Source organism: Lepisosteus platostomus, chromosome 12 (genome assembly GCF_059453375.1).
Source record: "Lepisosteus platostomus isolate fLepPlt1 chromosome 12, fLepPlt1.hap1, whole genome shotgun sequence".
Lineage (NCBI taxonomy): Eukaryota > Metazoa > Chordata > Actinopteri > Semionotiformes > Lepisosteidae > Lepisosteus > Lepisosteus platostomus.
This window is the reverse complement of record NC_142622.1, coordinates 17,960,679-17,982,811: the sequence shown is the minus strand read 5'-3', so window position 1 is coordinate 17,982,811 and position 22,133 is coordinate 17,960,679. Positions and strand designations below refer to the sequence as shown.

The 22,133-nt window shown below is 37.5% G+C and overlaps 1 protein-coding gene across 4 annotated transcripts in view; it reads right to left on the bottom strand.

Annotated features, from left to right (window-relative positions):
* nedd9 (neural precursor cell expressed, developmentally down-regulated 9) overlaps window positions 1–22,133 on the bottom strand; it is a 59,077-nt gene that overhangs the window by 7,905 nt on the left and 29,039 nt on the right. For all 4 annotated transcript variants that reach the window (XM_088601259.1, XM_088601260.1, XM_088601258.1 and 1 more), the window contains one exon: window positions 9,371–9,814. In XM_088601259.1, the coding sequence (XP_088457385.1) occupies window positions 9,371–9,814 (444 nt within the window). The remainder of the gene's footprint in view (window positions 1–9,370; window positions 9,815–22,133) is intronic.

The window sequence follows — 22,133 nt, the reverse complement described above, 5'->3', positions numbered from 1 at the left end:
GATCCAAGAGATTCTGGCAACAAAGACATGCAATCTCCTTCCTTTTGCGCCACAGAGATTCAGTAGATCTGGTGAACGTCCAGAAACCATTCCTCCAGCAACTTCAAGGCCAGGCAGGCCTCCACACTTGCTGACGCATGTTGGTCAAACAACAAAAAAAAACAACTGCCTTCTATTTAATGGCCCGTTTAATTGTTTTTCTGGCTTACCCACACTGCCATACCTTCTAATTAAACAGTTCAAGACGCTATTCTCTTTCTCTTCCGCCAAATGTTTTATGTGTGGGAGCTGGGAGGGGAAGGGGGGGGGGGGTTGAGGGTGATGGGTAAAACAAAAGAAAAATGTTATGTCTTTTTCCTCTTTTTTTGGAAGTAGATTTTTCTTAAAAACAACAATCCTTTTGTACTAATCAAGCACAAACTAGCCGACTGTGCCCATTCCACCAAACAGAACAATGAGTACACACAGCAAGTGAAGCTATGGCATCTGTGTAATAAGGTTAGTTATTGGATATGCCTTTGAAGCTGACATACGTACTGTAAATGAACATTCTGTATTTGGTAAGAAAAGCTCTCACGTGAGTAACACTTCCAGCCACAAGCAGACATGCAGATGGGAAGCAGAAAACTTCACGGCTTTTCAAAAAAACGGAAACTTTTGAGATAACAGGATTTCCCATTGAAATTATTATTTTGCATGAATAACAACTTTTTCTGCTGTAAATCTGTCACGTAGGCAAGCGATTAGGAACTTCTGATGAGCGTGATAATGTTTGTCCATGCCTTTCTTGTACAAATGTCTGGTTAATCAGCTTCTTACATTGAGCAGTTTTTACTATTAAAAAAAACACTCCAAGACTACGGAAACCTCAGAGGAAAATACGTTTTCAGTATCTACAGGGGTGTCATGATCATACCTGAGTAATAAAGACAGTATGGGGATGCAGTTCAGTGCTGTTATTCTTCTAATGTGTATATAGGAACATTACAAACGTATATCATTTTACACTAATTTCTCAGGAATACTTGCAAGGATCAATAGCTTCTGAAGCTGCACCACTGAAAATGATTACGCTTCAAATTAATTAAATTTATTACTTACTGTACCTCCCTCATTTCTGCTATTATGCATAATGATTTACTTTAAGAGAGAAATGTGAAAATCCTTTCAATTCTTATTAAATTGAATAAAGGTTAAAACCATAATTAATTCTGAACTGCTGAGCTTTTGCCTCTTAGAAAATCCTGTGTGGGATTCAGTGTTCAGCTAAAAGAGTCGTGATGTCTGTGGTCTGGCTCTGTCCCCTAAGTCGTAGCTAAAAAAACAGGAGCTGCCCCCTAACAGGTGAGGGATTAACTCAGTTTCCAACAAGGCCCACTTTGTTGTTAGGTGAACAAACGAAAAACACAAGCAGGGTTCGCATGGACTGGCGTCAAGCCTGTTCTGCCTCAAGACTGTTGCCCGCACCACTCCGAATCAATAGCATAAAGGTTAAAAACATAATTCATTTTGGACAAGATGGGTTGCAGTACTTTAAACATACTGGGTTTGGTGCAGAATAGTCTGGCAAGGCTAGATCTCAAGCTTGTTAACAGTTTGGGTACTATTTTATAATAATGATAATTAGATAAAGAAAAATAGTTCAGAAATTGGAACCAACAACATGAAACTAATTACAGTAATTGGCTCACAGTTCATCGGATCATGTCAAACCTGCTGAATGCTGTGACCTTTATCCATTTTGTGTTCCAACTGAAATCACCAAGTGACCAGAGTAAATACATCTGATATATAGAGCAATATATGAATGTTGCGCACGGTTATGTCAGTTCACGGTTAAGTAAAAACCATATTGTCGAAGGTTTTTGCCCTCTTTGAAAATCCCGTATCCGATTCAGTGCTCAGCTAAACGAGTCGTGATGTCTGTGGTCTGGCTCTATCCCCTAAGTCGAAGACAGAAAAACGGGAGCTGCCCCCAGCCCCAACAAGCTAGGGGTTAACTCAGTTTCCAACAAGGCCCTCTTCACTTTGTTAAGGTGAACCAATGAAAAACACAAGCAGGGTGCGCATGGGCTGCTGTCAAGCCTCTTCTGCCTCAAGATTGTTGACCGCGCCACTCCGACAGACACAAGTATGCATGGAATTCACAGTCAAGAAGCCATGGAACCAGGCCAAGTCCCCATAAGAGTTCACAGTAATAGGAAACACTTAGCAGGGTTCAGTAACAGGGCTGCAAAATAAGAACCATACGGTTTCCTGTTAAACGTGACAAAGAAGCATCCGCATATCCCCTCTAACAGATGTCTGCTGATGGGAGGAAGCAATTTCAGAACTCAAGTCTCAGACAGCCCTTTTTATTCAGTGACCCCTAAATACACTTTAAGTATAAGAACTACAAGCTCCGCACAGGGAATTTTTTAACTGAAAGAGAATTGGATTTTAATGGATTGCCATGTGTGATGTTTCTTTTTTTTGCTTTCTATCTAAAGATGAAATAGCTTACCTAAACTGAAACAGCTCATCTAAGTACAAAAGAAAAGGAAAGAAAATTCCTGGGTCACTTTGTCCTTGCCATATGACACCCAAACCTAATGCGGTTTGAATGAGTGTGGCCAGAACTTCACTTTTTAAAAGGGAAGAACATAGGACAGCTTAGTGCTAACGACCTCTTGACTGGGACTGAATGGTAAACGAACGCAGCTTTGCTTTATCAGGGCAGTGTTTGGAAATACATTTCCTGAAGAATGCCATTGAACTAACAGCCATTCATAGTCTGAAGGACCATCCGTGAACCATCTGGTTTTTAAAAGCCAAACTCTGCATTCCAAACTCCAAGGCCCAATTTGTTTATGTCCTCACAGAGATGGCTGGCATTCCTGGAAATATGTACCGTGACATTCCTGTGCTCTATACACGTGCTCCAATCCCCGTCCCAGATGTACTTCCGACCTTGTAGAAATTGTAGGCATTCGCCTCCTTCAGTTTTCCAATAAGAGAGAGGGGAAAAGATTAAATTTTTTTCAATACACTGTATATGCATGAAAAGGTAATAAATCTGCTTCTATTTCTTAGTTAACAAAGGTCAGTATTTTCAATGCTCAACACTAGAGAAATGCCCTAAAACCTTTAAATGCGTTGTTGCCTAACAGATTCCTAACTGCTCAACTTGCAGGTGGTGCTTACATCTACAAAAAAATTAATCATTAGCAACATCATCGTTATTATAATTACTTTCAAAGAGACATGTTGGGGGAAATGCTTGTTGGGACAGGATTTCTGTAGTGCACAGCTGCTTGTTAGCTTCTTGCAGAAAGTTAAGAGTTTGAGAGAGTGTCAGGTTTCACAACACGAAGCAGAAGTCTGATTTATTTTATCCTGTTGCTAGAAGAACTGTAGAAATCCAGAGTGTGAATCGTGTCCAGCATTAAACAGGGGAGAGACCTGAGAGTCTATAACTTTTGCTAGACTGAGATGGTTCACATTTATTAATAAATACAGTAATATCAAGCTGGAGTATGATATTTCGGTGTCAGTTTCTTAAGCACAGAAACTGGTTAAATGCTGCAGTTTATAGATGACTCTTGAGTTGAGGCCAGTTACTCAGATGGCTTAGGAGAAAAGAAACCGAGAGCAGGATGATGCAAACACAAGGTGTTTAGCATGACCAATTGTTTTTTTCTGCCTTTTGCCTCTTGCTATGAACATCGAAGAGGCAAGTAGACAGGGGGCCATGCAGGAGGTGCTTCTTCCCACAGAGGTCATGACCTCTTGCTCTCTTCCCAGCCTCACACAGCAGCGTACGGACAGGAGCAGGTGTCTGTCCCCTTCTTCAAAGGGAGGACTGCCCTTGCTGTTGGTAGCCCCCCGCCAATCACTGCAGCACTCCTCCAACCTTTTCCTGCCACCCAGAGCTTTACAAAACACCTGATTACCTGTGTGTCCACTCTGTGATAAATATGGACACACTCACACATTAATCACCACAATATGAGGGTGCTATCAATGTCCTTCTGGTTTTAGCTAACACTTAACACACTTTAAAACAGCAGTTTTGAACTTTAGATATAACCTTCCAATTCATTTATTATGGAGTTGTTTTCCCAGAGGGAAAAAAGACAAAAAATAAAATCAGATTTTTTACTGAAGTTTAAAGTATATAAAGTGTTATTATTGTTTACTGGACTATAATGTATAATTGTGCCTAAGGATGATCATAAGGTGCTGAGCTCTAGAGACTGACCTAGAGCACCATCAAATAATAAAGTTCTTGATACAAAATAATTATCTACCCTAGGTTAACAAACAAGCCTCAAAACACTGCAATGCAAAAGTGAAAACTGAGACTGCACCTGTTTGGAAATTCGCCAAATAAAAGTTAAAAATACCCTGCGATCGAATTCATCTTTTTGTTACTACAGGGCATTTTACCCTGTCATAAGTAAGTAGAAGATTTGAACTCTTAAAGTGTTGAGGAGAAGAAAGATAATTTGGAGTATGAACTTTCAACCCTGAATAATTTATCCAGCCTGGACCTTAGTATCTTTTTGAAAGCAAAAAACAAGACCATGGATCAAGGAACTGTGGAATAAATGAAAAACTTGTTCACAAAGACAACATCTTATAATATATATATGTAATAAATAATGTATTGAATGTGTATAAGATAAGACAGCTCCACAAACATCTGAAATTCTTTAATAGAAGTCCTGCACTGAGCGCAGTAACACATTTATGGCACAGCTGAATTTGATAAAAGTGTTTCATAGTGAAGTAGGCCACAGGTTTTATGTTTTATATATACATATTCAAATAGAAAAGTACGTTCTACATTGAAAGTCACAGTTTTTCACCCTGATTCATTTACTGTAAAGCCCCCTTAAAAAAGTCCTTTCAAAATTCCCCTTCTTCACAGGCCCTTGACTTATTGCCTGCCAGGGACTGAAAGCATAGGATCTCTGTGTTTGGATTGCTGCCACAGTGGTGGAATTAAACTTTTCACCTATAAAACAGCGGTTGCTCTACAAACTCAGTTTGGCTGTGGGTGGGGAGGTGAGATCATTTATTTACCCGCCTTAATGCAGGATAATAAAAGTGCCCTCTGTCTGAAAAACAGACACGCTACAAGTCTCAACAGCGATAGGGTTTGCGGTCCCCAACCAAACGTATTGCCTAGTTTACCTGCAGTCGAAACTAATCTTAAATCAGCATTACAACAGATTTAAAATTAAACTTAAAAGATTAAGTGTTAATTATTTTTGTGCTTTCATCCTCTTTATTAGTCAGACTTTTAACAGTGCATGTTCCCAGGGCAAAGAAAAAAGACATGACAGCTACAGTATTTCCATTAGCTGTGTTGCAAATAACACATTTTTGTTTATATTTGGATGCTGATTCAAAACTGTAATATTGACTTGGATATTCATTAGTTCGTTTCCTCACACGCTTACTCATGTTGGGTGTTTTTAAGGTATTGACTGGAGTCTCACACCTAAAAATTAGCCATTCGTCCAAGCAGTTTACTCTACTGGCTCGTTGTTGTAAGTGCTCCTCATCTCTGACGAGCATGAACATCTTATTTTCTGTTTGCACAAATCTATAAATGTCCCCTTTAATATCCAGGTATTTTTCCCCACTAGTAATGGGGCACATTAGCAAAGAAACAAAACCAGAAAAGCAAGACACATTAACTTTATAATAATAATAAATCCTCATATACTGGTTCTCTATGATTTATTAAAGTGGAGCTGATTATTGAGGAGTCACACTCACTATTTGAATACATTGACCAAATTGATTGATCTCCCCAGGCTTTAAGCATCTAATTACTAGAACAGGAATAGGTTCTAGTAATTAGGCTGAGTGATTCTAGGAAACATTATCACTCAGCCTAGTCTATATCCCATTTTTTCTGTAACTATGCCTCACCTCTCTAGAACTTTTACTCATGTCCCCTCCATGGTCTGGCAGCATTCACACAGCAGTACTACTGAAGGTTAACACAGTGAAGTCACTTCCTACTAGATAAGCACTCTGATTATCTTTAACAACGCAACTCCCATTCGTAACTAATAAAGTATTTCAGCATCTGGCCTGCACTGGTTGACAGCTGCTTCCAGTCATTTGCCTTGTGTATTTGTAAACCAGGATGCCAAACTGTTTAAAACCTGCCGGCCATCAGAAGATAAAGGAACATGTTCTGGTAATCTCAAATCCCTTATGTGGCGAATATACTGTACTGTAGCCATCCCATGCCTAGTACAATGATGAAATGAAATAAGACAAGGGTTATTGTTTAGTTTTTTTAAGATTCATGGCTTTCATGGTTTACATATGTTTTTACTTTTATTTTCAAATGAGAGACTTCATAATGAGGGACTATAAGGTGGACCTTTCAGTAAGTCAGGAAGGGACAGACTACCAGAACCTATAAAACATCAAGACCAAACCTTTACTTGTATCTAAGTTAATAAAGCACTTTTAAATTTTTCTGTGATTAACATGGGGTTTTAAATCCTACTACTTAAATATCCTTATATTAGACTAAATCATTTCAGTAAAAGTAATTATTAATTTTGCATTAAGGCTTGATTTGTATTAGTCTGATGAAACGAATGAATTAAATTTATGTAATGAAGAGAAAACAGAAGTTCTGTCTATTGCAGAATAGACAAAACAAAATCTGCAGACACTTCTGGAGATCTAAAAAATGGCCTTGTATTTACCACACTCCTCTACTAACATAAACTTTCATGAAGCATTTCAGTAGACAGTCCATCACAATCCACCCCTGTCTGAAAGGTAGAGAATACGTGCCAGGATTTTAGTGAAACCTTGGATCTTTGATTTACAGTCACAGAGCAAGCTAGACAACCAGTGGATTTCTGGAGCAAAGCTCACTGGCATATTGCTGAGTTTTTTTCTCATTCTACTCCCTTTTCAGGACCTTATGCAACTCAAACTTTTTTCTTAGGTTCTTGTTTTATTGTTATCAAACGCAAAGAAATCCTCAGATCATAAAACCTTACCGTAAAAGGGAAAAAGGTGGAGTTTCTGAAACAGAAACCGTCTGACCTTTTTGCCAACAAAAATTGAATGGAAAATTTCAGTTGCTGTACCTTTCAGCCAAGCATTTCCTGTTCTGTCCTATTCCTGGTCCCTGGAAGCTTATAAATCCCAACAGAAAGCTAACTGGGCATGTAGACACTGTAGCACAAATGTGTTTTTATATTATTCAGAGCATTTAACATTCTCTTGCATGGAGGAGACAGTCTGAAAAACCCAATTCATGAGCATTTGCTTCAGAAGGAGATACAGTTTTACCTGCAGCTTTCTAAAGTCAGCTGTCCTAAAACACTGAGTTACTCTATACACAAAACACAGTCTAGCTATTCTCCAATGAAATTGTTTTTTAATAAAATGATTAAGGTGTGCCATTGCTAGATTATAGTGATTTACTGTGAGTCACAAAACTTTTACTCAGCAATTGCTAATGACTTCCAAGGAAAAGTAAGGCATGCTTAATCATGATAATATTTTAGTTTATACTTGCTTATGTGTTTTTGGTTACAGGTAATATAGATGATTAACTGGGGAAAAGATAAACTTCCCCAGTAGAAAATAACCTCCAGTAAACTAGTGGGGATAAGTTACATGTAAAGAGAAAACTGTGGAGTAGATCTGGAGCATTTATTTATTCCACACTGTGTGGCATTCACGGCTATGCAGACAAACCAAACCAATGTAGTTTTGCAGATGTCTGTCCCAGGAATTATTTTAGTTGTAAAAAGTACAGGTTTTTGAAAAATGAAATTGGGATTGTTTTAACTACCCCAAAAATTGTGAATTCTGTCCACACCTGAACTGTTTCAATCTCTCCTCCAAGACCCTTCTTGGCTGAAACAATTAAGACTTAGTATCAGGGCTCTGAAAATATACAGTATCAATAAAGGTTTTTTGGATTACACAAAATATAGTTTTTCTTTCACTCTTCATAGCTTTTTTTAGGTGAATTGGTATTTAACAAATTATTGATTCAGAACTACATCTGACACTTTAAAATGCACTCTTCTGCACATAAAAGGGGATTTTGTGGTTTGAAACACAATGAAAAGGTAGGAATATTTTATATAAAATGTCAGAGGGTGATGTAGAGACAGCTACAGTAAACTGCTATGTTTACAAGGGACCAATTTCAGATGTTAGCAACACCCTGTATTTTTAATTATTAGTTCAATTAAGTCCTACAGACATCATATGAAGTTAAACAGCTGGTCCTTTGAGAACTTGATGTGCAATACAATCAGAAGTAAGTTTATGACTGTTTAATATGAGACACTACAACCAGACATGGCTCTGAAATGGTCATGTGACGGGAATCAGATCATATGCCCTATGCAACAGGTCAATCCACTGCATTTCTTCAGTCAAATATAAAGCATAAGCCAAAATGTCATTCTGATTCAATGCATTTGTATGTTTTACTTTTAATAAAGCTTTTTCATGATGCTGTGCATGGTGTAATCACACTAATCCAAAAGCTCTGGTGCACTGTAGGACTAATTCTTATTTACCATAAAACCATGCACAGATAATTAAGTGATTTTTTTGCAAAGTTTACTTCCCGTTGAAAGCACTCCTATGTCTCAGAGCGATATCTCCAAAAACAATAATTAGTTCCTCTCATTCAGGAAAATTCATGCAAGCAATGTTCAGTATGCTCATTAATTGCTACAGTAGTTTGCTTGTCATTCCTGTAAAATGTGGTGGCATCTAACGAATTCCTTTAAGTTAGTACCATCATCAATTCTTTCAAGTTCCATTGTTTTATTACCAATTCCCATTTTACTCAAAGCATAATGTTTTACTCAATTTTTTTTACTCAAAGCATAATTAAGGTCTTCCTAATTGCAATTTCGTGCTACCCAAAAGTTAAAATAAAAAGATCCCAACAGACCTCATGGCTCCAGGCCAAATGTTAATTCATACAGAATTGTGTTTCACTTATTGATTCTCCAGCAGTTCATCACTAACAGTTTACTGAGAAAGCCAATGTAATAAACCATTCAGTTTACATTTTAAAGGGCGGAAGAAAAATGGTGCATACTGTATTTCGATTCCAGCTTCCTTTTTGTGTTATAGAGCTACACTTTGTCATCATTAAGTAGCTAAAAAGGTAAAGGTTGTGTTACAGAGCAAGGCCTGACTGACAAATGTGGGAATATGAAAGGCCAGCAGTGGCCTTTCATTTACAAGTTATCAAAAGCTTTGCATCAACACACCCTCACAAGCCACTGCAGGAGTTTACTGCTTGGCCTGGTGACTTGACTCTCACGAGGCTGCAAACATGGAAATGAAACTAAGGCCCACTGACCTTACAGGGCCCCTCTGCAGCCCTCAGGCCTCTCTGTACTGAGGGAGGCACTTGGTACACATCTTGAGGCTGGGCAGCATAGCTGGGGGGCACCTGGTAGATGCCCTGTTGGTTCTGATGAGAGGGGGGCACTTGGTACAGAGAATCCATTAAGGCAGGACTTTGACTGGGCGTCGTTGAGTAGCCAGGCTGCTGGTATGCCTGGGACATGGGGGTCTGGATCTGGGGCTGCTGGCTGGGGGACTGGCCATCAAACAGGGGTCCGATGAGAAGCTTCAAGCGGTTGCCTGGCGCGATGCCTTGTCGTCCGTAGAGTGAGCACAGCCACCATCCCTCCAGCCCTCCAGTGTTCTGCTCGATGACTGTCAGGACGTCCCCCTTGCGGAATTCCAGCTCCTCTGGGGACTCCGGTATGTTGTCATACAAGGCTTTCGCCATCAGGTTCTGTCAGAAAGAAAAGCAGACAGTGTTAGCGAAAGGCCTACTGTATTACTGATTTTTCTTATTCTCGCCCAGGTTAAGACAAACAATGCAGAATTAATTAGCTTAGACACTGAAAGCAAGTTTCTATTCATCTGAAGAGTTATTTATTAAGAATGTCTTAAAATCTAGTAACAGAACTGCTATTTACTGTATGCATCAAAGCCTTGAATGGTTATAAAAAATGTTTCATTCGTGTGAAGTTTCACCAATGTTCGCACAACACTTGCTCTTCTAGTTTCAGCATTATTGCTCTGCAACTTATTCTGTTGCAGGTGTTTCCTTTTATTGTTCTTGAACAGAAAATAAGGTTTGAAAATTAGGCCCTTGGCCACTTTTGAAAACTTTAAAAAATATCTCACAAATAAGCCCAAAGACATGATTTTTATATAATTGGAGTGCAGTGTATGATAACATACTGTATAAATTCAGTCATGAGCTACAAAAAGGGGATTTAAGAAACCTCACAGACATCTGCTAGACAGTAATGTAAATCCTGAAAAAAAAGCTACAACTATGGCTTACCACTAATCAACTAATATATAAAATCACTGTCACTGAATTTACTGGACACCCTGAATTACCACAATTTATGGAGCCAACTGTTTTTGTAGTTATTGCAGTTTGCCATCTTATAAACATCTCTGAGAAAAAAAAAACAGGTGCTTTCAAATGTAAAATCTGATCTTGAGCTGGAGATCTCATATATCATCCGGCACCTAGTAAAATAATCTTTTTGTACTTCAAGGAAATTTGAATTATTTTGTTAACTACAGAGTATTTTAAGACTTAAAAATCATTTTAGAAATTACTCTTGAAACTCGTGGGTAGCAGTACAGTACATTAGCCTAAAGAATGCACAGACATGCGTACTCAAAACACGTACGAATTCTTCAGCAGGGATTGAGATTAACCTACATGACAGATCAGAAATGCCTCATGAAATAAGAAAGAAGAGACCTTTTCAATTTGATGACAAGCAAATGGTCTGGAACAGAGTATAGATGACAGAAGGTGCTGAAGAAGTAATCTGATTTGTCATAATAGCTGACAATTAACCATATTCCTGATGTACTTGTATTTATGCTATAGTGTGGCTCCAGTTAGGAGTGGGCCAGATCTCCCAAAGTTGGTAACACAGTCAACAACAGGTTGAAGCATTTATTGGACGTTTTATAAGATTTCACACTTAATGTTTTTAAACTGTATGAGTATTTCCACAGTACATTTAAGCATAATCAGTGATTTTCAGTAATTTCTGATTTTCATGATCTTAGTAAATAGTTTCATAATCACTGAATTCAGTATTTAGGTATACTATTACTGATTAGTGAATGTTTTGCTCACGTTGGAAAAATAGGCCCCAAGTTCACAAATAATTCTTAAAATAAAGTTCTGTTCCAGAATTTAAAACATGATTCTACAAATATGACCTGAAATAAAAATGGAAAAAGCAGTAGATGTATTAACACAAAAAATAAAACTTCAAAAAAAGTAATGATTGAATTACCTTTACTTATGTTATAAGAACAAGACCTAATTTCTGTTTATTTTTACAAAGCAAGACAAATATTTTTGCACTTGACTTCATATGATTGTGTAAATGCCAAAAAATCCCCTAGATCTTACGATATCATTTAGAAAAAAAAAATATTTCTTTTCTAGTACCAATGATTATTCTATGTCTATCAACATGCACACAATTATGCTCAAATTAAGAAATTGCAACATACTAATTTCTTGTAAATAAACCAACATGACCTCCAGATATAGGAATTTCATCACCCCAATTAGTCATAAAATTAAATTAAGTCTTTGAGGTTTTACTTTAAGAGAGTCTCTATACCACCACACTCTCACCAATGTGTTAGAACTGAAATTAAGAGAAAAGTCACACTATTTTTGGATATAGACTCAAGTCACAGAATTGCACATCACAAAAGCTCAGCATGGGTGCCTGAGGAATACCGTGATTGGGCTGAAGACTATTTCCTGTTTTGTGATGTGCAATCCTGTGATTTATGGAGGTATTTTCTGTAAGTGAATGTTGCAACATACAATTCTTTTTTTAGCTTAAGCGGGGATTTAGAAATTGGGTCTGGAATATCTCCATACCTCACCTTTTGGACTGGGAAGGCACATTGCTTTTTACTCTATGTATCGGAAATCTTTTGTATTATTGTACATTGTATTTGAAAGTTTCCCTTTTAGGGATTTTTACGTCTCTTTTTCATCTGAAGGATTTTATAGTTTGCAAAACATGACAGAATATGAAACATCATGCGAACACGCTTGTTTGTTTCTTGTTTGAGCATTTCATTGCACTTGTGCATATGACAACTCAACTGAACTGAGCTTATGGTCATGCAGAAACAGAACACACATCCTTCAGCACATCATGAGTTAAGGAGTTTAGCCTTTCATCTGATTCCAGATGCCAGTGCATTCTCTTTCCATTTGACTCTCACCTTCTACGTGAGCTGCAAGAAAGCTCTGTTGTACTTTCCTATGAAATGTCAAAGCATTACCCTCTGTTTCTCTCTAGGCTGATTAAAGGTTCCCATGTGAATTTTTAAAACCTTGCTGTTATCTCTCATCCAGTGACCCCCCTGACATCTGGGGCATCTGCATTACTACAGCCCTCTGGTGTGATTTTCCCTATACACAACGAGCTCACGGCAGGACCCCAGCCTTGTCACTGATGCCCAATGTAGCATCAAGCTGTGCATTTGGAGCCATGTGGAATTAATTCAGAGAAAATAAAAGGCCAACACAACAAAACCCACAACAACAAAAAGCCAGGCGCCAGTTGTATAAAACCCTTTAAATACTTTTAGTATCGAGCATAGGTACACTTTCCCTTAACAAGGATATTGAATACATGTGCTCAGCTGCTCTGCTAAACACCCTTCAACTCCTAAGCAAACACTTAATGGGGAAATGTACTTAAGTGTTATTGTGCAAATGATCACAGGACACTTCCTAAAACACTTGCAACCATACTTTTGTTCTAAATGTAGCAATGCAAGCAGGCCTACACGACATTCTTTCAGCAATTTTCAGGATGCCTTCCTTGGTACAAACCAAAGTCATGTCAAAAGTGGCCTTCATTCAAAAAGGAATTTGCAGGCATAAAGATAATATAGGGAACACTAGGGTTCTGTTTTGCCATTACGAAGAGAGAACAACACACTGTCTATACAGTCTTTTCATTATGCACTCTCCCAGTTACTCAGAGAAACAAATCCCCTTTTTAGTGTCTCTTTTTCAAATAAGAAAACGATAAATGATGCATAAAATTTAAAATTTAATTTGTTTCATTATTTTTTTCTTTAGCTTTAGAAATGTGTCTTAAATCTTGTTACTGGTGGAACCTGTGTGGTCTAAAGAATTTAATACTTAAAAACCAGCAATGATTTATACTCTAAAAATACCAGTCTGACACACCTACAGTATGTTTAACGATGTACTGTATAGCCACATAAAAAAGCTGTACTTAGAAGAAAAATACAGTAAATGCCTATAAATAAATGTTGCACTTCTTATAACTTTAATCTTACTTTGAGAAGAAATTTAAAGTTTTGTTTCTTTCTGTTTATTTTCTTACAACTGTACAACATCTTACTTGTGCCTGGCAGCATGTCCTCACACACCGTTTGACTGCTTTTCAATATTCACAGCATTTTAAGCACCAAAAACAGGCAACCAAACAGCCTGACAGAGAATAGTGAAATGGGAAAAAAGGCAGAAATTTTTTAAAAAGACATAATCTCATAAAACAAACATGGAATACTGATTTTCAGACTTCCTTCATTTATGAGATCTGCATGCCCATACAGTATGTTGGCAAAGCAGAAAATGCAATCCTAGAAATAATTCAAATACTGCAGTGCCTAAGGTTTCGTAATTCATTACTATTACCAGAAAGGAAACACTGATTATATACTGTAAGAGGCAGAGTAAAGAAAATAGATGTGCATATGGCTTGTTTAATTTGCACCACACAATTTCTAAAAAATGCAGAAACAGATTTGGCCTGTCCAGCAGAATTTATTAAGCTTGTTGCTACTGTGACAAACCTGCTAGCCTCGACGATTACATCAGCTGTTAATTCTGGCTGCACCAAAGTAAAACACTTAACAATACAGTTTATCTTTAACCAGAAATAGAACTCCCAACCAGGGACTTTGTTGTAGATTCTCTCAACCCACAATCTGAAAAATCTTCCATTTTTTCTCGCCTTTGGTCTAATCAAAGTACTGCTTTTAAACACTTAATAATAAACTAGATCAACGAACACTACTGTTCACACTGTACATGTATGTCCTAAGGCACGATAATGATATTTAATGTGTTGTTTATCCTGTGCTATACTAACCTTTGCCGTATCAGGGTTTTCTTCCAGACAGCCGAATCATATTAATCAAAGGCTCTAATGAGATCTTCCTCAACTGACACTAAACAGAAAATCTTTATTAAAGTTGTTCTTAGTTGTTTTTACTTTTTAAGGAGGTAGCATATGCTCTGGTTGAATAGTAGCTGACAAGTCATTTTTGTTTTGTAAATACAAATTACTGAGCGCAGCAGCATTCTATAATCTTGAAAACCCCAAACCACACCAGACCGTGCCAGCCATGATTCCACTATTGCAATGTCTCAAATTAGATTTCATTATTAAATGCTCAGCTGCCAAGCCTGTCCTCTCCAAGCTACTAGCTCAGAATGCAAAAAGTGAAGATTCATGGTCTTAAGACAAGCTCACAGAACCTTTCTTGAACTCCAGTCTTTGTGTCATTGCCTTACTGGATACGTGAAGTTCTATCAATTACCACTAAAATAAAATGCACACAGACCTATCCAACCCAAACTTCAACGTACACCTCAACACAGGCATAAGGGTCGGACTTTCACAGAGCTTCTTTGTAAGTGCAGTAAATCTGACTACGAAAACAGGAAAAGCTCCATTTAAATCACCTCTGCAGCCGTTCAAAAAAGGTTAAATAAGTTGAAAAACCCTCAGGACGCCTTGTCTGGGCACTTGACTAGTATAGGTATTGCAAATCTAATACTTTTTTCTGAATTTACCTAAACCATTAAGTATTATTTGCTTCAAGGCATGCACATCATACAGTATCATACAACAACCTCAGGCAGAATACAGATAGAATTAGCGGGCGTTTTAAAAAATAAAAGTAACAAGTAGCTTTTCTCAGTGGTTCCGTTTCCTTCTTCGATAGGCTTCTAGCAGTGCTGTCTGATACTCTCAGTGCTGTTAGCAAGCTGTGCTTCCTATCTTGGCCTCCTCACATTTCCACCCCCCAGCAGTGACAGTTCTTAGTTCTGCAAGGTTGCATCCAACCACCTTATGGTTAAGATAGGCCTCAGTCACTCATACAGTAGTTTCTGTTATGAAGTGAGCTATGCGTCTGCAAGTGTGATCCTCAAAATCAATAAAAATGAGGATAACATACAGATCTTTGACTTTTGACAGCTCTGTGTTCTGCTTATATAAAGGTAAACAATGTGTCAGTGTTTTTTTTTATTTATGATGTAAGCTAAAATCAATTATCATTTAACAAAATGGTTAAAACAAAGCTCTGCTACCATGTACAGTGCTCACTATAATCTAATGTTTCTAATAGTGCAGAAGTTTTGGAAAATACAATTAGTGATAAATACTCATCCCTCTGCCCCCTGCTTTCTTCAGAGAAATAATGGGTAAAATCAAAGACACAGCAAGTTGTATCCTATCCTATAGCTATCCTACACCTCTGAATATTGCTTTTCCTGTCTTGCATTAACTTCAATATGGAGAGGGGAGAGAAAATACTGCTGAAACATAGTGCACAGAGGCGTACATTAACCACAGCAGTTCAGCTTTTTTCTAGCAGTTCTCTTATGATGCTTGGCAGTACAGAACTTAAGCTAATACAAACAGGGAACTATTTTTAGTAGTACATGCCTAATTGGTGATATGAGAAGGGTATGTAGTAGTATTTTTACAATGTCTGAAAAGTATTCAGGAAGTCTTTGCACACAGTTGCCCAGCATATGCTAATTACTAGTACTGTATATTATGTATATATGACTCAATGCATATGTCTTACAGGAGTCTCCCATTATAAAGTGTTGTAAAATGTTGTGTAAGGGCTGTGGAAAGAGTCATTTCCATTATAATTCGCGTCATATAACACCCTTAACGCATGGTCTTTCCTTGTCTATTTGCACACTAATGTTCACCACAATAGTAGTTTCAGAACAAGGTCTGAACATTTTCCAGTGAAGGGAATTCTGTCTGCAGGAGGCCTAAGATTCTAACTCGCAACACTGCCAGTTGTGAGGAGTGGAGATCTTGGTTTGCAACTGCATGGTGTGTACAAACAGCTGAAAGAGCCACTGAATCATAGAAACACTATTTATAAATTGACTTACTCAACTCACCCCATGACACATACAATGTTTCTAACAGACATACAAATATCAAAGGAGGCCTTCGTCACTCAGGGCTGTTTTTTAATGTTTAAAACATAACCTCCAATATAAACTTGTGAATGCATGTTTTTTGCTTTTTTTAGCAGTAGAAAAATGCCAGAAGAACTGGAAAAAATTACTTTACAAGAAAATAAAGTACTTAACAAGAAAAACTGCACATGCAACAACCACCCACACTAAAGCAAAATGCCAAAGAAACACCTGAAAATATGTCAGGCAGTGTCCCTAAGGTATAATCACAAGGCTGATAGGTGCCTCTTTCCTGGAAAAGAAAAAAAACCCACTCTTTCAAAATGCCTGTTAGGGCTTCTAATATAATATTCAGAAAGATTTCTGTCATGTCTTAGGGCATTGAGGCACTGTAGGTTTTCTTCACAGCAAACAAATGTTAGCTACGTATATACCAAACATATTACTACTCTGTGATCATATTAGCAGTCTCATTAAGGATAAAATGTATGATTGAAGCTTAACCTATGAGCACTGTCATTCACATTTTATACTGATTTGTGTGTTACTGTAAAGTACACTATAACATTATTTTCCAACAATGGAATGATTTTGCTGTTTTCTTCTCTCATTGCATTAGGTGTGTCTAACCATAAGCAAACATCACAATCCTAACATCCATTTCCCTACAAAGCATATCTGATTTCTTTCGATCTGTAATGCCTAACACTTACTGTACATCTCTTAATATCTGTGACTAGGCCAACCTCATAAGTTTCTGTTTATGTTCCAACTGGAATTCCAGCGATTCTGCATACCCAGTGGAGTATTTAACAAAAAACAAAATATTATTTCCTTTTCCACTCAGCCCTATGTCAAACACAACCATGGAACAATTCAATTTGCAGCAAAAATTCCACTGGTTCACTAGGGCTCCACAGTTGGAATAATCTATCCGGACTGTAGTCACTTATTTCAAATTTTCATCTAGTACCTGTGTAGAGTCTAAATACATAAAATTAAAATGAATAAAAATGGAATTTAATGCTAAACTGTGCTAAAGTTCAAATAAAAAAACAAAAACATTTCTTACATCAGCTGACCCTTCTACTGTGTATGCTCCAATATTTTCATCTACTGGTGGCACAAAGTAGAAAACTGTTTACTTTATTCTAGTTAAATGCCTTTCAAATTATATCTCTGCAAATAGGGAAACAACGTTCAGACATTATTTCATCTGCAGTAAGGGGCAATCAATAAACCAGCTCTGTGCTCTAGTGTTGTCATGTCTGACTGTCTCTGTTTCACACAATTTCTGTAGTTCATTTTATCTCCACATAACATAATACCACTGTTAAACTCGTGAAAATAACTCACCATTAAAACAAAGACAGATGGACCAAATCTTTGTAACAGTCTGCAACTGAATTTCAGTATTAAATTCTAATAACATTGAAACAAGCTGACAAATATTGAGGGGCAGTGCACTTAATACTGTGGCATTATCTCATCTTACTCAGGAAATGAAAGACCTAAGATCTAGCTGAAGACCAGCACTGTCACAGCCCACCTCACTTCTGAGGAATGAAACAGGGAGGCAGCTGCAAAGGTGCAGTTGGAGTGGAAAGATGCATGCAGAGTTGTGTGCAGCCATTGAAAGGAAGTGCAAGATTAGAATTTGACCTCCTCCCTAACTTCTGTTAATTAACATCAGCATTAACTATAACAAAATCTACCTTTTCAACCAATTAAGGTAGATTTGTAAATAAATAAAAATATCCAGACCCTAATTTTCAATCTGAAAAGGCTTGACCGCACACCACAGGTATTAACCAGTTCTTCAGATGTCAAAGGAAATATTGAGGTTATATACTAATTCAGAAGTTCAGCTTCAGTTCAGCAGAACTTTCCACTGCAGTACTGAAGCCCTGTTTTATTATGCAACACATAAAACAAAACAAAGAAAACAAAATTGAATATTTTCTGTTTGTGAAGACCATTTAAGCATTACTCTCTTCATGATGATGAGTCAATATATTGGTATTTTCATTCATGTTTTTACTATACATGTTTCTATGAATTTTTAGGTGGGTCCAAGTGTGTTTTATCCTATATGTGCTTTTTTAAAATAAATAGCACCTGAAGAAGGCTCCACGGCCGAAACGTTGTGTTTTCTTTCTTCTCTTTTCAGCATGGAATAAACCTATGACTTGATCCTTTTTAAAATAAATGTGCTCTGTTGTCTTTTCTCTGTTAAACATTGAAGCATAACTGTAAAAATTGCTGCTGTAAAAAACATATACCGTATTCTCTTAGATACGAACACGTACCCTTTAATAATGCAGAGTTTCAAAAAACGATTAAAAATATGCCTATTTGGTTTCTTCATGTATTGTGTGACTAAGATTGTGAGCCACACATCAAAATAAATATAATAACTACAATATTAGAAATACTGTACCTTTCAAGATAAAACAAACAACCCAAAGAAGTCCATTTACCTAATAGTACAACAGCAACTCATTGTCTCCAATCTACACATCTCTTTAATTAAGAAAGCTGTCGCAAAGTGATCTCACTAGTGCTCTAAAGTTTCTCACACTGTAATGCCAGCACTGTGCTGCAATACTCTTCACCTGAGACAAGAGGTGAAGCCGTAATGGAGAACTTACTGGAAAGCAGCCAGAGAACGTAGCCCCAGGCGAGAAACTGTGTGCTAGATTCTTGTAAATGATGTGGTTAAGGACAGCTCACAACAAACACATAGCCAGAGGGCTGGGAAAATGACCCGCCATGGAAACTAACATGCCAACATGAAATTGCCCCCGGAAACCCGGGAAACACCTGGTGTTTTTCCTGCTTTCACCATTTCAAAAATAAACTCAAATTCCTTGAACACAGTAACTACTGTAACTCCCGAAGAGGAAACTACAGTGATCCGGAAGTATTATACACTCTACAAAGTCATGTTTGGTAAAAATAAGCTCAGAAGCATTAAAGTTTCGAAATAGCATCCAAAAATACATTTCAATAATTCCGGCACAGCTATGTTACAACAACTGAGGTTATGAGCAGACCATGATATTCCAGTATTCTGATTACTCATAAGATTAACAACTTTAGTGTAAGACTTTAAGAAATGATTGAGGTTGATTCTAACTCAACAACATTGGAATATTTTAGACTGCTCATAATTTGGTTGTGTTTTACATTACAGCACTGGGTGAAATATGAAACTGAGGTGCAGTCTGTCATTAGGCTTTACTAATGGGCTTTTAGCCATTAGCTAAAACCTTAATTTTTATGTCACTGTCATATGAAATTTATTTTGCAGGAACCATAGGGTTAATTACATAGTTAAAACTGTACCGTGGTATAAGAGAGTACACATACCTAGACCTTGAGGCTACGCAGTATGTTCTGGTGACCAGGTAGACAAAATTTTGAAATGTCCTCATACTGCACATTAAGCAGGAACAAGTTTCGTTGAAAGCAGAAGTTTTCTTGGCACCAATGGCAGGTCCTTCTATAACACTTGTATTGTGCTGAGGTCAGTGAAAGTGAAGTCCAGCCCAGAATTATGGGCCTTTTACTCTGATGAAATTCTGTTTTATTTTTGGCTTGGCTCAGTCCTCTGGTTCTTTGCCAAACTGTAATGTGGAGCTCTGTCCAACAAGTCTGCAACCACTATATATAATTTCAGTCAGAAGTAGTTTCCTTCAATCATGCTAAGTTTTCTTGTCCCGAAGGACCTGAAGCAGGTCCAGACCAGAACAGAGCTAATACAATATCTGAGAGGAGGTACAACGTACCAAAATAATTCAAATATTTTCCTTGTCATGTATATCCCTATTTTCGACCCCTAGTCACTCTGGAAACTATCATTTTGACTCATCAAGCCATAGTTTCAGAATGAAAACATTTTTTATCAAGTGAACAAGTACATTGAAAGCAGAGGTTTTCTTTGCACCAATGGCTGATCCTACTTTAACAATTGTATTGTGCTGAGGTCAGTGAATGTGATGTCTGAAACTTAACAGATCCTGCTGTACATTCTGTGGTTTTTTTACATATAATTTTTTTCCCTGTTTCTACAGATATCTCACTTACAAGATGATGTAATTCTGGCATATTCTAAAATTTTAACAGAACTTAATGTGTCCTCTTGTCCTGTCAAAACCTGGCAAAACCTGGGGTCACATTCCTGTATATTTGCATATGTAAATATGGTGAGCATACATTCTGTTATGACTGTTTTAAGTTCATGTCATAACCCAACAAGTACTGTAATGTCAAAACATTCCTGTCTTCCAATAATTCATAACCTACCTATGGTAACTTAATATTTATAGATCAATGAAGAGTTTGTATTCACCGCTAAAATCTTATGAAATTTCTGTAGCTAAATTGTAAAATGGAATCCCTCCAAAAGAAAGCATGGAATAAACATATTACTTGTTCCTTTGTTACTTACTATACTGTAATGTGTAAAGCTAGATGGCCATGCCCCCAGCAGTGCAATGTTTTCACCATGATGCTTGTCATTTTATAAAACATATCCACCAAGGGAACTGAAAAGATCTTACAAGGCCACCAGTGATGAATCATCACTAGACCTAAAGGATCTGACTTTCCTTCACAAAATGTTCTCCAAAGTGCAACCAGATGTGTTGACAGAAAACGGCAAATTACGCGATCCAGATACTCCTGGTAAATTTAGATCAGTAACATTTCTGCACAATTCATAGAATGAGCAGCACATTCACAATTAGGCTAATCATTTGGCTGATTTCCAGGGAGCCCAGCATGCTGCAAAGCTCCAAAATAGGCAGCATGATCTTGGATAGTAGATTCATGGCTATTTTGGTCCTCCATGACCTTAGACTGCTTTCAACACCACATATCTGTAAACACTACAGAAATTCCAGTGAGGATAATGTTACGAATTCCTGCTTTATCCAATGTCACATATACCTTACAGGTATGTATAGAGTAATTCACTGGATCAACCTAACCCAAGTACCTTGCCCAAAGGCACGACAGCAGGATTTCACCTTAGTTTTGAACCCTAAACCTTCCAGTTGTTGGATTATCACCCACAGTACGGATGGTGCTCCAGTATTTCATAGGTAAAACTTTGTCTTGTTTTTTTCTTCAATTTATGAAGAAGGTGTGCTTTTTGTTGAGTTACGTGTCCTGCAAATAATACCAATAACTGTAATATTGCTTTATTTTTTTTAATGGAATTTGTAAAGTTACCTTTAATAATTTGACTAAATGTTTGCATGTTCATTCCTTAAATTAGAATGTAAACTCCTCAAGGGTGTAAGTGGTGTCTGAACATCAGCTGTGGAAAACAAACTATCCTTCCTTGTAGTGTGGATATTGGACGTTTAAAGATTTACAAGCAGATTATCATCAAACTCCAGAAATAAAACTAAAGCTTGGGTGTATTATCAGACAAAACAATAAATCTAAATCTTTTAACCTACCTCCCACCCACCATAAACTCCCTTGTTTGCCTGGAGTTCATTTTGTCCTTTATGTCCGTGACGACTTGACTATTCTCAGGAGACAGAGGTACTGACAAGGCCTCATTGTGATGTAATGAATCAGAGGCTGGCCGCCTACTTAATCCCACCCCCTTGGTGTGAATGAGCAAGAATAGAGAGCCTCACACAACAGGCCTCCCATTCACATTCAGCTCACCATGAGCTTTCATTGCTTCCTGTCCAGGCTAACCTTCAAGTCCTGGTCATCTTGAAAGATATCACTTGTTAAAAAGCAGAGTCAGGTCTGGCTCCAGCCCCTGGAGGATAGGACAGCATGCAGTGTCAGTCCC